This window comes from Aethalodelphis obliquidens, unplaced genomic scaffold (genome assembly GCF_003676395.1).
Source record: "Aethalodelphis obliquidens isolate GAN/ISIS:26980383/991018 unplaced genomic scaffold, ASM367639v1 scaffold21, whole genome shotgun sequence".
NCBI lineage: Eukaryota > Metazoa > Chordata > Mammalia > Artiodactyla > Delphinidae > Aethalodelphis > Aethalodelphis obliquidens.
The window spans coordinates 558,650-574,855 of NW_020837965.1; the positions used below are offsets into that span (position 1 = coordinate 558,650).

The following is a 16,206-nucleotide window of genomic DNA, read 5'->3' on the forward strand; positions in this document are numbered from 1 at the left end:
ATCAAGAGACATTAAAGAACCTCGTCTTAGAGAGAGAAAATCACTTCCCTTGCGGTTCCCATTCCATTTCCCCAAATCTATTAAGAAGATTCTCAGTTGGGTGCTAGTATGTCTAACTCCTCTGTAACACCCCTAACCTCCCTTTGTACAGAGAGCAAGCCTCAGGTGTAGAGTCTTTGCAGGTGCAGTACACAGCTGCCATTTCATAACATTATTTGTATTAATTTTTACAGTTACTTTCTATTTATATCAAGTGTAAAGTTTCCTTTAAAAATGCATTTAGGGGGCTTCTCTGCTGGCGCAGTGGTTAAGAATCTGCCTGCCAATGCAGGGGACATGGGCTCGAGCCCTGGTCCAGGGAAGATCCCACATACAACGGAGCACTAAACCCGTGAGCCACAACTACTGAAGCCCGCGTACCTAGAGCCCATGCTCCGCAACAAGAGAAGCCACTACGGTGAGACGCCCGCGCACCACAACGAAGAGTAGCCCCGGCTCACCACAACTAGAGAAAGCTCGCGCACAGCAACGAAGACCCAACGCAGCCAAAAATAAATAAATTAAAAAATTTATATTTTAAAAAATGCATTTAAGTAATGAATTAACTTAAAAATATTACGGGATTTATTTTCATCTGGGTTAAGAAAAGCTGAAGGGCCCTCGAGGTTAGTGGCTGAGGGACAACTGGCAATGGGTAAGTGGGAGATGCCAGTGAAGTGAAGAACCTACGGGCAGAAGGTTCCAGCACAGTGGAGAGTGCTGCTCCCACCCCCCCAGGCTCTCAAAGACAAGCTCGGAGAGTCAATTAAGAAGATTATCTTAGGGACTTCCTTGGCGGTCCAGTGGTTAAGACTCCATGCTTTCACTGCAGGGGGCACAGGTTTGATCCCTGGTTGGGGAACTAAGATCTCACATCCTGCATGGATCCTGCATCCCGCATGGTGTGGCCAAAAAAAAAAAAAAAAAAGATCATCTTATGATGAAGAAGAAAGAAAAAAGGGGAAAGCTGCAAGTTTAAAAACATGTTTATCTTTTCTTTTAAAAAAAAGTTATAAAATTTAAATAGTTGATTAAAGTTAAAAATCTACTGTTGCAAAATTGATGTATTCTAAAAGATTCCTGGATCTCTTGACTCCAAGTCCGATACACTCTCCATTTTGACCCTGCATTTCTTATAGATCTCACACTTTCAGGTTTTCTTTAGAAAACACGATCTGAGGTCATATGTGAAGTAATCAGCACGTCAAGTGTACGAAGCTCTGGCTGAGGCAGCAGGAGGCACCCTGGCAGGATGAGGGTCCTGCGGAGGGCCACACGTGGGCTAAGTCCACTGCTGCTGGTGCTACCCACATGGGACCTGTGAGGCAAACCTGGAGCTCCTTCCTTGCCCCATCAGCCTTCCTGGTCTCTCCTGGGGACTCGATCTCCTGGGCTTGGCTCTCCTGCCGGTGGCCAGCCTTGGCTTCATTCCACTTTGATTCTGGTCAGCTCCCACCTTCCTTCTCCACAGAGTTTCAGAACCAAGGAGTGAAACTACAAGAGACCACCACCACGCGGAGATCAGGCTGCCCCGGCTGTGACAGATTCCCTGCCCTCTCTGCCATCCCCACTCTCCATTTTGAGGGGGCTCTGGCCCCGGCCAGGCCCAGCCTTGGCATTCTTTCTCCTCCTCAGGCCATCCTGCGGGCACAGGTACCTTCTCAAGGCTGCGCCGATGGCCCACGCTGACGAACGTCATGCCCAGCTGCTGGCCAATGCGGTAGAGCTCGCTCTCCACCTCCTCGGTCAGGGCACTGGTGGCTTCATCAAGCACTGAGGACAGAACTCAGTGGGAAGAGATGAAGTCCTGCCCCAGACCCACCTCTGCCACTCCTCCAACCCACACCCACCTTCGCTGGGACCTGGTGGGAGGCTGAAAGCTGTTCTGGCTTACAGGGGCCCTGCCTTAGGGAGAGCGTGGGCCAGAGGAGCGGAGGGCTAGGCTCCATCTGGGAAGCCTTCTGCCAGCTGCAGGACAAAATCCCTCAGCTTCCTACCCTATCCCTAATCCACCAGCCACTGCCTAGGACCACTCAATCCAGGGAATCCTAGTTCCCCCAAGATGTCAGTCCTTAGAAAAGTTCACACCTCTGCCAGGCACAGCAGAGGGATGCCCATTCACTGATGGCAGAGCCTGACGGCCATACCATGAGAAGCCCTCTCAAGGCTGGCTCCAGCTGCCGCACTGGCACAGAGGTTAAGAACTGGCAGTTCAACATATACCTGAGGATGCCAAGCACTGCTGCCTCATGGGCAGAGCCCTGCCATCCTCTCCTGCAGGGACAGAGATACCTGGCCAGGCACAGGTGTGCTCTCCTATCCATACCAATGCCTCTCCAGGTGCACACGAACACACGCTGCTATACCTGTGAGTGCAAACGTTGCCTGGCTAGCATGTGTACCTACAGGGCGAACCTCACCTGCATACTTCGGCTGCAGGTAGAAGAGCCGGGCAAAGGAGAGCCTCTGCATCTCTCCTGGGGACAGAACATCATACCTGAGAAAGGGGAACGAGAGGCCCACTGGAGGAAGGAGGCTATAGCTTGGCTTTTGCACAGAATGGTCTGGGCAGGAAAAGGCTCCCAGCGCAGACAGGCTGCCCCAGGACGGATGGATGTCACCCCCCTTTCCACCACAGCCCCGCTGCCTACACAAGGCAAGGCCAAAATTCTGTACCACGGACATGAACCAGGTCCCCAGCAGCCCAGCAAACCCCTAGAATTTGGGGTCAGAAGTCACTTCATCCCTTGCCCAGGCCTCTGGGACCCACTGTCTTTGGGGGAGCTGGCTCTGGAGCACCTCAACCTCCTTCTTACCAGTTCCAATCGACCTGCTGGTCCAGACCCTCTGTCCTTGCCACCAAGCTGGACTGTAACACACCCAGAGAAAACGATGTCCATGAAAGGGCCCATCCCTGCTTCCTGCTATCCTGAGGACCTCCTCAGTCCCACCACACACACCCAAGACACAGCTACCTCTGGTCGCGTACCACGGTGGGGCTGGGAGAGCAGTCCGCCAGCCACACTGTTGAGACTTGCTAGAACGTGGTGACCAGAAAAAGCAGGCTGATGTAGTCTTATTATTGTTTTAAAATTTGCTAGAGAGTGGACGCTGCTTGTTGCCTGTACCTGGCCAACAGCTCCCACTGCCGATTTATACACCCATCACCCTGCCCAAGGCTCAGACTTCCAGTCCTGGGGCAGGGACAGTAGGGCCAGCTCCGCTGGGCCTGCACCTGTGGTCAGTGCCACCAGGTGGGCTTGGACCTCAGGGTCCCTGCCCTCACTCACCAGGCCTGCCAACTCCAGGAACCTTATGATCCTCTCATCATCAGCAGAACCTGCAAAACACAGAAGGCTTCAAGAAGTCAGCTCCTCTGGGTAGCCAGAATAGATGGGGCACATCATGGCCAGGGGCCCCAGAATGTGGGCCAAGGCTCTGAAGCGACAGGTTACAGCACTTAATAAACACGGGAAGGACCCAGTGAAGGAAGTAATCCCTTCCTTTCCTCCAGTGGTGTCTCTCCTCCGGAGGGGGAGACAGAACAAGATGAGGTCAGGGTACAGACCCCCGAATAGTAAACAGTCAAAGGAGGAGGTGGAGGGGACCCCACCTGAAACCAGCAGCCTGGCTGGGGCCTCTTCCAAAAGGTACAGGTGAGGCCACAGTCAGACAGAGAAGAGATGGTGGGATGGGAGGTTGCGTCCTCAAGAGGCTCAGCTCACCTGAGTCCGGGTAGATCTCCTTCAAGGGATATATCACCTGATAAAAGAAGAAACCACATGGGCCTAGGGCAAGGGTCAAGGAGAGGTGGGGCTGCACACAGCTATCCTCCCTCAGAAACAGCCCCAGGAGCTGCCAGAGGCCAGGCTCCTCTCCACCCGAGGAGAGCAAGGAGCGTCCTGGCTGAGGGTCCGGTGGGAGAGGCGGGGCTGGCAGACAGCAGGGCAGGGCCCCCAGAATCCAAGCTGGTGTTCAACAAACACATGTGATATTTGGCTTACGGCCTCCACAGGTTAACCTGCTCCCAGAAGTTGCTCTGAGTACATGGCCTAATCCATAGAAGTGAATAAAAAGTCCTTAGAGCCAGGGAGTTCCTGGGCTTGGTTCATTTTATACCCCACCTGCTGTCCCATAGCTCTCCAGGGCTGAGACCTGTCCCACCACCAGGGTCCAGGTTGGGGGGAAGGGGTGGGAGGAGTGGGCCCCGGCTAACCTGCTCCCGAAGGGTCCCGTCAGTGAAGAATGGCTTTTGTGGCAGGAACAGCACCCCGTGGGGTCCAAAGTCCATCAGCATCTGCACTGAGCCTACAGAAAACACCATTTTAAGATCTCCCAGAAAGGTAATTGCCCCTCACTCTGATTTTCCAACAAGAGGCTTGATTCTCACACACATACGCCCCACAGGCCAAGGCTGGCTCAGAGCAGGGAAGGCTGGCTCTCACCCCATGTGCTCGCCCAGAGGCCACCCAGAACCCGGAGCAAGGAGGTCTTGCCGGTGCCCGTGTTGCCTGTGATAAGCAAGCTCTGCCCCTCAGAGATCTTCAGGCTCAGATCCTTGATTAAGGGTTTGTTAGAGGAGGGGGCGGAGATGCAGACCCGCTCAAGAAGAAAAGCTGTATCTGTTCGCTCTGTTGCTGGCCATCCTGGAGTCCTAGGGTGCAAGAAGCGAAGAGATGTTGGGAAGATAAGCGGTGTCAGTAGTGCTGGGGGCAGGGGGGTAGTTCTTTCTCCTTGGGGGCATCACCTCTGGACTGGAGGGTTGCCATGGGCTGAACTGTGGCCTCAAAAATCACATACTGAAGTCCCAACGCCTAGTACCTCAGAAGGGAACTGCATTTGGAGACAGGGTCTTTAAAGAGGTGATTACATTAAAATGAGGCCTTTAGGGTAGGGCCCCAATCCAGTATGACTGGTGTCCTTTTAAGAAGAGGGAGAGACACCAGGGGTGCACACGCATAGAGAAAAGGCCACGTAAGGACACTGTGAGAAAGCGGCCATCTGCAAGCCAAGGAGCAAGGCCTCAGGAGAAATCAACCCTGCTGACACCCTGATCTTGGACTTCTAACCCATAGAACTATGAGAAAATAAACTTCTGCTCTTTAAGCCGCCCAGTTTACAGTACTCTGTCATGGCAGCCCTAGCAAACTGATAGAGATGGACTGGGCACCTGCTCTGCGGCAGGCTGGGCAAAGTCCTGCCCACGACAGATCTTAATCAGTCTTATCAGCCATGAACCACAGCTATTATCCCCACTGGGCAGATGAGGAAACTGAGTCAGGTGGCTGAGTAACCTGCTCAGGGGCACAGAGCTGCATCTGTCCAATTCTAATGTTTGTGGCATTACATGCATTTTCATGGCATCACCGCGTGACTGATGTAAGAATGGGAGTGGAAATACTAACACAGTTTTGGAGCTTCTGGCTCTCCACGGATGCCCATCTCCCCCACAGAAAAGCATCTCCCGTTCCCCACAGTCCCTGCACCACCAGCGCCCCCCCCCCCCCACCTCTGGGCTCAGAGCTGCATGAAGCTTTAATTCTGAACAGAGGCGACAGTTAAGGCATTAGCTCCTAAGAAGACAGTTGAGTGTAGACCCTGAAATTCAGCCTGTTTCCATTTTTGAAAGTTTACTCTGTGGCCTCCGTCCAAGCACCTTCTATGAACTATGATATCTAATCCCCTCAACAACCCTAAGACGAACGTTCCATTAACGTCTTCTTTATAGAGACGAAGAAACTGAGACACAGAGCAGTTAAGTAGTTTGCTCAAGAAAAGTGAGGACATGAACAAATCCTTGGTGCACAGAAAGGTCAGAAACATCACGGAGCCTGCAAAGATACAATAAAGACACCTCTGGGCCTGAGTGGGGACAAACAATAGACATGCCCCAAGGAAGGGGACTGGTGGCAGGGCTCAGCGAGGAGGAGGGAATAAAGGAAGAGGAGGGATACAATTCAGATTTTTGTTTTGTTAACTCAGGCCCAGGCTGATTGTACTTTGCTTCCATCAGCTGGGGGATGGTGTAAATAAACACAGATGCCAGAACAGCAACATTGATGGTGAACATTTACAACGTGCCTGGCATAAGACAGAGCTCAGTTGCTCTGCCTAACTCTGCTGCCCGGCTGGGGCTGGGCTCCAGGGTGCTTCCAGCGCCTGCATTCTCCACCACCAGACTGCACCGCCAGCAGAGCGCTCACCTGGCCAAGTCCCACTCGCTCTCGTCCAGGATCTCCCCATCCCGTGACTTCAGGGTCATGTCCAGCAGGGTCTCCTGAAGTTCCCCGATCCTGGGCGAGAAGTGAAAACCTGAGGAGGGTCTGGGCGCCCAGGTGAAGGCGTTACTCCTTTTTCTCTCTCATGCCCACTAGTATACGGTGAGCTTTTCTGCTCCTGTTTTCACTCTGCTACTTCTCCCTGAGGTACACGCTTTGCTCAGGACCTAGAGGGGCCAGACGCAGCCTCACCTGTGGGCGTGCCTAGAGGGGCCGGACGCAGCCTCACCTGTGTGTGTAGCCTGCCACATCGGAGAGTGTGGTGGAGAGATCGATGAGCCGGGTGAAGCAGCTGATGAGGTACATGCATACAAAGGCGTTCTGGACAGGACAGAGGGCAGTGCGCGCGGGCCTTGACTCCAAGGCCCTGGGTGCTGCGCCAAAGGGCAGGGGGGATGGCATGAGGGGGTCCCCAGAAGGGATTCTCACCTTGCTGACCAGGGTGCTGAGCTCTGTGGGGCTCAGGTCTCTGTAGACGCCGCTGAAAATGGGGATTGAGATCACGACGTAACTCAGGATGCTGCCCAGATAGTCAAACATGTTGACGCCGACTGCGGAAGACAGAAAGACCTAGGGTGAGAGACCTGGGAAGCAATCCTGCGCTCCGAGGGGAACGGGAAGCCAAGCATGGTCAAGCTATTCTGGGGATCCTCACTCTCCTGAGGTCACTCCTGGCAAAGGCAAACTGATCAGTGCAGAGAGGGAGGAGGGAGTTGTGGGGAGGGAAGCAGGCTCCCCCCCACCACGGTGGTTCCTGCCTCCCGGGGCTCCCTGCACCTACTGTACAGCCAGAGCTCCTTGGACATCAGCTCCCTCTGGGTCTGAAGGAGTCTCTGCAGCCTGCGGTCTGTCCTCATGTGCTCCACGTGCCCAGCTCTGATGAGAAAGGCCGGGATGTCCACGGGGCCTGGAGAGCCTGAGCCCCCCTCCTCACACTCCCCTTTAGCGACCAAGCCCACCCAAGGGATCTTCCCCTCAGACCCTTTCGGCCACCAGCAGCCAGCCATTGCTTCATTCAGTCAACATGGTATTGTCTGCGGAAAGACCATGAACTCTAGACTGGGCAGACCGGATTCAAATCTGGTCTGGCTCTGGCTCTGGCCAGTTACTAGCCAGGTAACACTGACAGGTTATTAAGCCTCTGAGTCTCAGTTTGCTCATCTATACAATGGAGCTTATAATACCTACGTAATAGGCTAGAGTGAGAATTTCTGAATGTAAAGCGCCAAGCACATGAGGGGCTCCCAATAAAAAAGAGCTGCTATTATTAAACAAATATACACGCAGCAGTCACTAGGCGGCAGGCTTGGTGCTAGGTAGCCAGCGAAACAGTTTTGGACAAAAGAGCCCCTGTCCTCAAGGAGCTCCCAGTTCAGGGGGGCAGGCAGACGCGCTGCATTCTTCACCTGGAACATGGAAAGTGTTACGTAAGCCGTGTGTCTTCAGGGCTATGGAAGCAAACAGGCGTGACCCCTAAGGGAGTCTGGAAAGGCGCCCAGGAGGAGGTGACTTGGAGCTTCAAGGATGGGCAGAAATTCTCCAGGCAGAAAGGTTGGGGGAGGACAGAGGAAACGTTTCAGATTTTGCATGAAGGACAGAGAGGCTGCAGGAAAACACACTCGGAGCTCCAAGCATCAACCTGCTTTCCCCAGGGCCCAAAGCTTCATGAGCAGTGACTGCAGAATCCAAAAAAAACCTAGCGCAGGCCCAGCCCTACCTGGCCCCCACGACCTGCCCCACTCATAGGTCCCCGGTATCCTTGGTGCCCCCAAGTGGTGGCAGCTACGAGCTGCAGCAGAGACGGACAGAAGAGCAAAGTCCCAGGGCTATTAGATCCAGGTGATCCAAGGAGTAACTCCTACTCCTTAAACACAAACCTCTGGGCCCTTACTGTCAATCCAAATACCGAATCCAGAGTACTCATAGGAGGCAGAGTGCAGGGACCTACCCTGGCCCCGGGGGAAGGAATGGGGTTTCACAATGCTGCTGTCAGGAGACCACTTTGCTCCACTAGGACAGTGTCTGTGGCGAGCAGGTCTTCTGAGCTGAGAGGCTCCATTCCCTCCCACGCTACAGAGACAACGGATCAGCCTTGGACGTCAGGCACTGGCAGAAAGCCATTTTACAGACAGAAAAGCAGAGGCAGAGGCAATGCCTCAGTCATTAGTAAGATGATGAAGCATTCACTCATTTCATTCTTAGAACAAATTTAGGCCCCATGCTAGGCCACGAAAAGGAAGAACCAGTTTCAGAAGCAAATCCATGGACCTAAGGATGAGGCAGACGAGGACAGTGAGAGATAAGGGGAGGGTCACAGCCAAGTGTGAGGACGCCTGGCCCCTGGCCTTGGTGATGGTGGAAGGGTTGTCTACTTCTCCACCATCTCCACTGTCAGCTCTGACAAGGCAGAAGGGGAACCATCCCCACTAGACTCACCTGAAAAAAGCAGCAGGCTCAGCATTCACCCGGATCTGCATGTGCTTGAACCTGGGAAGACCAAAGGCAAATGTGTGCTGACAGTGGGCAGGACTGGCCCGTCTCCTTTCAGAGTCCTGGATCAAGAAGACCTCCAAGCAAAGAGGAGCCTGGCTCCACTCCAAGACTGTGGCTGCCTCAGCCCGACCCTTCCCTGGCCTGTCACAGGGTGGGAAATTCCAGGCCCGGGAGGGATGGCAGGAGACCTGCAGACACGGCAGCCACCTGCCTCTCCAAAGAGGACAGGTGCAGGCCTGCCACAGCTCCTCTTCTTTCCAGGGCCGGGTCTGAAGGAGGAGGCCAAGAAGCACAGAGTAGGGGCTGGACCCATCGGCTGACCAGAATAAGGGTGGTTGGAACAGAAGCATGTGAAAAGGCCAAGGGGTGATGATGATGATGATGATGGCGGCCAGCCAGTCACCGTTCTCAGTGCTTCTCACGTATGATCTCATTAATCCTTCTTACAATTCTGTCAGCACCATCCCCATTTTACAGATGGGAAAACTGAAATTGAGAGAGGTTAAAGACCCCGCCCAAGACCATACGGCTAGTGACTGGCCTAACTGGGATTTAAACTTAGGCAGCCTTTCGCCAGATCCCATTCCCTAACCATTATGCCTGGCCCAGAAACCTCAAGCAAGGGAGACACACCTGAAATCCCCCTCCAGCTTCTCCTGCTGCACCAGTTTTGCCACAATGGGACCCATCAACATCTTGTTCACCACGGTTCCCAGAATGAAATACCCAAAGATGCTCACAGGCCCGAGCCAGCCGGTGCTGAAAGGCAGAGAGAGGGAGGGTGTGGGGAGCGACATATCCCCACAGGCCTCTGCTCTGACTTCTCCCCCTTTTGGGCAGCCCCCTGTCCCATCTCAGAGCCCTGTGCGGCTTCTGCTCCTGTGCGGGGGCATCTGGTACCTTGACACTGACACACCACAGGGCCACAGGGAGGGCAGGGGCCCAAGCATGCAAGACAGGAAGACTTCCTGGGGTGCAGGTGGGACGGAGGGAAGACCAGCCTCTCGTGGACCCTGACCAGGGAGAGCTGACTCCCGCCCAATGTGTGAGTGAGGGACTCTGGGGAACCACCAGGCAGGGGAGGAGGAAGGGCTCTGGCAGGAAGAGAGCCTTCACCTCTGGAAGCACTGATAGGTGTAGTAGATGAGGGTGAAGGGGGAGACGATCAGCTTGCTGGCCACGCTGCTGAGCTGCCGGCAGAACCGCTCCACGTCCTGGCTGATGCGCTGGTCCCTGGAGCCAATGACACAGAGCGACTAGGCCCAGGGAGCTGGGCTTGAGGGTTGAGAGAGCTAAGGCATTTCCAGGCTACCTCTTATTCTGACCTTGCCTTTCAGTGCTGTCAGCAATGACCCTGTGGGAAGGTGGACCCAGACAAGGGCTCGTTTCCTAGAGGCAACGAGACCCTTAGGACTTTCGAACAGGGTTCTGAAGAGCTGCTTCCTATGGTGCCTCAGTCTACCCCTCAGAAAAAATGGCAACTGAAAGGTCCAGCACACAAGGGTTCTGAGCCAGCTTTGAGCAGAGCCAAAGAAAAACCCGAGGGTAGGGGATCCAAGTTTCCGGATGATCAGGAAAGCTACATCATTTACCTCACTCCTCCCAACCTCTCTCTCACGAGCCTGAGCCTGCCCCCATTCAGCTATCTGGCTGTGGAAGTTTTGTACAGGTTGAGCCATAGAGAAGAGCCCTAGGGACTTCCTTGGTGGTCCAGTGGTTAAGACTGTTCTCCCAATGCAGGGGGAACGGGTTTGATCCCTGGCTGGGCAGCTAAGATCCCACATGCCTGGTGCGGCCAAGGGAAAAAAAAAATGTGGAGAAGAGGCCTAGAAGAGAAGGTTAAGCAGCAGCAGCAGCCTCCCAAGAGTCTTTGCTGCAAAGCCCCACTTGAGCTGAGGAGAGGTTGCGTCAGGCAACAAAGTGCTTGGGACGGTGCGAGGCGGGGAGGGAATGAGGGTGAAGAGAGACTCCACGTGTCCCATCCCACCACCAAGGCCACAACGACTCCTATTCCCAGTGAGACGTGAGCTTTGGCAAGTCACTTGCATTCTCCGGGCTTCAGCTGCCTCACCTGTAAGGGAACCTGGGGCTTAGTGAACCTAAGAGAGGTGATAGAATGGTGACTGGAATCCCAGACTGAGTCCTAGACAGCAGTAGTTTTTTACTGCTGAAAACTGGAGCGCTGCTCTTCTAGCTTTTTCTAGCAAGGACACTGTCTTCAGAGGGTGCCTTATCTGGAAGCCCAGGATGTGAAGTGGACAAAAGGGAGCTGCTCTTGGCCTCTTCCTTTTAGCTCCCTGACCTCAGCCCTGCAGCCTCTCCGGGGTCCTCTGCAGGGCACCCTTCCCCCTCGGCTCTGGGCAGCAACATTTGCAGATAATGGTGGATGACCTCATGGGGTCTGCCGCAGGGGGTCTCCAGGGCTGTGTCAGCCCAGGTGGACGAACCACGCAGAGGGTAGCAAGGACTGAGGGGGGGGTGCCTACGGGTTATCGATGTCATCCCGCAGCACGTTGAGGGTGTAGTACACGCGGCCCCGGAAGTAGAGGCGGTGGAGGTGCTCGGTGAGGTCCTTCCTCCAGCTCACATACAGCAGGTTGCAGGTGAACTGGTCAAAGCTCTTCAGCTGTGCAGCGGGGGAGACAAGGGGAAGGGAGAGATGCAAGTCTCTTTCTACCAAGTCTCAGCTCCAAGCTCGGGCTGGCGGAAAGCCTCTGCTGACCAGTCCCAGCCCATTCGGCTGTCCACTCAGCACTTGAGCCTGTTAGAGCGTGAGGTCATGGGATTCATCCCTTCCTCATTCACTCATGTGTTTACTGACTGCACCAAATATTGAAGGGCTTACCAAAGGCAAGGCCCTCTAGCCTCCTCTACGGGGTATTGCCTTACATCTCCAGAGCACATGAGCTTCTGGAGACTGGGAACAATATCTTCTATTCCACTTATGTTCTTACTTTTCTGTCCCCCAGAACTTGGCACAGGGTTTGAATCCATAGGTGCCTCCTGATCGAAGACCCATCAAAAGTGCCAAAGTGTGATGAGAAGTGGCTTCCCCGAGAAAACAGGTAGTGCAGCCTGACAGAGAGCATTAGGCTCGAGTCCTAAAAGAGCCCTGACGCTCATCATTCCGTTTATGGCGCCCCTGAACACTAAGCACGAGGGAAGTAACAACGAGCTCACAGTCTAGTGAGGGCACAATCACAAGGGTGTAAGGATTGTTAGAGCAGAGCTGAACTCAAAGGATCAGGAGTCGAAGGGGCAGAGTTTGGTGGAGGAAACATGAAGGACAAGTTGAGGAGGACTTGAAGGAGGTGACAGCGGAGGAATCGTGAAAAGTGAGCAGGTGTTAAGCAAGTGAACAAGGGGTGGGGGAAGGAGGCCATTTTGCAAGAGAGCAGCAGGTGCAAAGGCTGGGAGATGTGACAAGTGCCAGGCTCAGGCACAGCCCCGGCCCCCCCAGAGGACAGCAGCAGCTCTGGCTGCTGAGCCCGGTTTTCAAGTGCTCTGAACTCCCTGAAGCAAGAGTTCTGGGAATGGAAGGGACAAGGATCATTTCCACCAAATGCTGGATTAAACCAGAATCCTGTGGCCAAGCCCTAGGAGCTCGTAACACTCTGGGAATTGGTCCCATGTGGGCCAACAGCAAGATCAATGCCCTGCCTAGAGTTTTGACCCCATGTTCCCAGAAGAGGGAGGGAACACACATCCACAGCTCGGTTCCTGCTTCCTGGTGGCTAAGTCCACTGGGCGCTGGAGAGGAAGAGAGACACAGGCAGACGACCTTACCATGGAGTTGAGGACGATGAGCACAACAGCCAGGAACGTCAGGGTCTTAAACCCATTTAAATCTTTGTTTCCTAGGACCCCAAAGTACTGACTGGGAAGCAAGCCAACCCGGTAGATCACCAGTTGTTCTGGGGGGAAGGAGAGGAGTCAGGAATCAGTGATGAGGGGTGAGAAAAGACAGAGGGAGGCTTCCTCTCAAGTCCTTGCCTCATCAACACCCCACAGAAGGAAAAGGACCTCAAACCAGGGCTGTCCTCCCCCCCACCGGCCTGGGCTCATTCACTCACCCAGTAGGGCCACACACAAAAGAGTCAGGAACATCAAGGCATTCTGTGATGACCAAGAGGGAAACAAAACCTTCTGTATCTGCAGGAACCGCTGGAAAAATTGCAGATCTAACCTGGGCCTGAAGAAGAAAAGCAGGAGAAGCAGAGTCCTAAAAGGACAATGGAGCCTTAGAGAGCAGTTACCAAGCTTATCTACAGCTGTTGGTGGGCAGGGCGCAGGCCATGCAGAAAGAACGGTTTATGAATGCTGAAGATGGTAGGAGGGAAACAGACCAGGGGATAAAAAGGAATTTAAGTTGATAAATGCTATGAAAAGTTATTTACTAAAAATCTATAGCTATATTAATAAAGAAACCTTAGCCACATCCTCTTTTTTGGTCATAAACAAGACAAGGAAACCCACTACATCAAGGATTTTAAGATCCTGACTAAAGCAATAAAGAAAATAAAAGAAATGAGGTAAAAGGAATGAAAGAAGAGATTAAATTGTCATTATTTTCAGATGATGTGATCATTTACATAGGAAACACAGCAAAGCTATAGACAAAATGTTAGTGGGACTTCCCTGGTGGTCCAGTGGCTAAGACTCCACGCTCCCAATGCTGGGGGCCTGGGTTCAATTCCTGGTCGGGGAACTAGATCCCACAGGCATGCCGCAACTAAAGACCCCGCACGCTGCGATAAGGAACCCGCACACAGCAATGAAGATCCAGCATGCCTCAACTAAGACCCAGCACAGCCAAAATAAATATTATTTTTTAAATAGACAAAACGTTAGAAATAAAAGGAGTCCAGCAATGTTGCTAGATACAGGGTTAACACACAAGTATCAATAACCAACAATAACCAACTAGCAAATATAAAGAAAATAAGATGTCATTTACAGAAGAAAAGCACAGAAAAACCATAAAATATCCAGAAATTAACTTTATAAAAGAATGTATAAGACATTTTGGAGGAAAACCCGAAAACTCTATTATAGGATGTGAAAGAAGACTTAAATAGAAAGACTTCATTTCTAATAGAAGTCTGTAACTGCAATGCAATACCAGTCAAAACCAGGAGTTCTTTAAGGAACTGTATATGGAAATATAAAGGTCTATGAATAGGTCAGGACAACTGTGAGGAACAGGAAAGGAGGAGGAAGAAACCCACCTAAACCATCAGGTTATTAAGACATATCATATTACAGGGTTGGAGTAATAACAAAGTGTGGTATGAATACAGGAACAAAAAGACCATGGAACAGAAAGACCAAAAAGAAAAAAATTCACCTATGTTTACGTGGGCACATAATAGAGATTATATCACAAGAAAGGGCATATTAAACACACATTATATGCCAAACCCACACTACGTGCCCAGTACTGTTCCACACATTTTATGTGTATTAATTCATTTAATAATCACAACCCTAAAGATGAGGAACTGAGGGTAAAAAGGTTAAGTAACTTGCCTTGTCACCCACCTGGTAAGTGGCAGCCTTAGGGTTTGAACACAGGTAGCCTGGCTCTGTGCTCTTAACTATGCTATACAGCTTCTCTAATTTTTAATTATTAATTAATTTGTCATTAATTGAAGACGGTAGAGGAAAATTTAGGTCATTACCTCAAACTATGTATAAAAATAAACTTTAAAAACTCCAAATGGATTAAAAATCTAAATGTGAAAAGTAACATTACTTAGTTAATAGAATGTAGAAATATCTTAATGAAAATATAATGGTAGGTATTTCTCAAATAAGACCCCCAAACCACAAACTATAATGCAGGAAATCTAACAGATTTAACTTAGAATTAAGTATTTTTGTTCAACATAGTGCCACAGATTAAAAGACTTGGAGAAGTTACTTGCAGAGTGGAAAATAAGGTAATAAAATCTAGTCCATATAAGTAATGACTGCATCAGGAAGACAGGAAATCCATAGAAAGTGGGAAAAGGATATAAATAAGGGGAAACCCAAATGCTTAACAGAGGAAAATTAACACAATGGGACACCACCTTACACTAATCAGGTCGATAAACATTAGAAAACCAAACAATACCAAACATTGGGCGGCGGGGTGGGGTGTCGGTCGTTAAGAAGAAACAGGAACCTTTAAGCAATGCAGTTGAGAAGTTGGGTGCGACCATTCCAGAGAACAAATTTAGCACAATTAAGTGACCTAGCATCCTACCCTGGGATGGATACTCCAAAGATCACCCATATCCACAAAGGAGGCAAGTGGTACTTAAAAACTGGAAGCAATCTAATTGTCCGTCACTAGGGTAATGTATACGTAAACTGGGGTCTAACGCACTTAGGTAGCACCATGCAGCACTCAGAAGTGAAAACTAGATTATTATACCATGGATGATCTCAAAAACACCATGTTGAGTAAAAAGTTAAAAAAAAAAATCACAGTATGTTACGAGGGCGGAAGGTGCTCCTTCCGCACATAGCCCCGAGTAGGACGCCCCGAGGCCCGGTCCTCCTCCCCAGCCGCCGTACTCACCGGGCGCTAGCCCGGGGCGCGGGCCCCCGGACCGCCATGACCCGGAATCCGACCGACGCGAGAGCCCGGTAGCCCCCGGGTCCGCTCAGGGTAGAGTCCGAAAAACTCGCTGCCGCCGAAGAGGGGAGGGGCCCCGGCACCCGGCTACCACAGAGACGGGCGGATAGAGAGGAAGGCGCAGGGAGACGCAGCCGCTCCCGGAAGCGACCGACTTCTCGAAAAGAACCACAGCGCTGAGTCTGTTGACCCGGCGCCTAGAGCGCCCCCTCCTGGATATGGGAAGTTTCCCCTTTGGCAAGAAGTAGCCGAGAATGTGACTGAAGTATTTTAAACTCTGAATATAGATGTTTCATACATTCTCCCAAAGAAGCCAGAGTGATCTTTTAACAACATGTCAGGCTTCCAATTTCAGTTAGAATAAAATCCAAACGTTTCCATGGCACAAGTGATCCGGCCCTCTCCCCTTGGTCTTCACTGAACAGGCCACTCTATTTTGGCCTCAGGGTCTTTGCCTGGATCAGTCTTCTCCCTAGCCTAGAGCTTTCAGTGGCTGGCACTTTCTCATCATTAGTTCAAATGGCAGCTGCTCACCCAACCTAGACCATGCTGTCCTTGCCCAATCATTCACTGTTGCATTATACTTTTATTTTCTTCATAATATTTATCACTGTCTGAAATCATCTTGTTTCGTTGCTTATTGTTTGTCTTCCTTTATAGGAATAAGTTTCATTGAGCAGGGACTCTGTCTTGCTCATTGTTGTATTCCCAACATCAAACACTGCTAGTACATAGTAACTGCTTAATAAATATGCTAAATGTTGAATGAAT

The 16,206-nt window shown here is 51.6% G+C and overlaps 1 protein-coding gene across 16 annotated transcripts; it reads right to left on the bottom strand.

Annotated features, from left to right (window-relative positions):
- Positions 1-1,007: 1,007 nt before the first annotated feature.
- On the bottom strand, positions 1,008-15,525 carry ABCD4 (ATP binding cassette subfamily D member 4). 16 transcript variants are annotated; one of them, XM_027119993.1, is made up of 20 exons: positions 15,379-15,522; positions 12,884-13,032; positions 12,597-12,724; positions 11,297-11,436; positions 9,927-10,043; positions 9,444-9,569; positions 8,754-8,804; positions 7,099-7,193; positions 6,747-6,868; positions 6,547-6,638; positions 6,243-6,332; positions 4,485-4,693; positions 4,256-4,347; positions 3,765-3,801; positions 3,330-3,379; positions 3,029-3,076; positions 2,856-2,908; positions 2,460-2,536; positions 1,697-1,812; positions 1,343-1,533 (listed from the first exon to the last, which is right to left on the bottom strand). In XM_027119993.1, the coding sequence occupies exons 1-20, from the start codon at positions 15,414-15,416 to the stop codon at positions 1,465-1,467; spliced, it is 1,899 nt and encodes a 632-aa protein (XP_026975794.1). In that variant the 5' UTR covers positions 15,417-15,522; the 3' UTR covers positions 1,343-1,464. The 16 variants fall into 16 exon arrangements, 15 of the variants coding, with proteins under 15 accessions (XP_026975788.1, XP_026975790.1, XP_026975793.1 ...); XM_027119987.1 differs by having other exon boundaries at positions 1,008-1,812; positions 15,379-15,523; XM_027119989.1 differs by having other exon boundaries at positions 1,008-1,812; positions 12,884-13,002.
- Between the last annotated feature and the right edge of the window lie 681 nt (positions 15,526-16,206).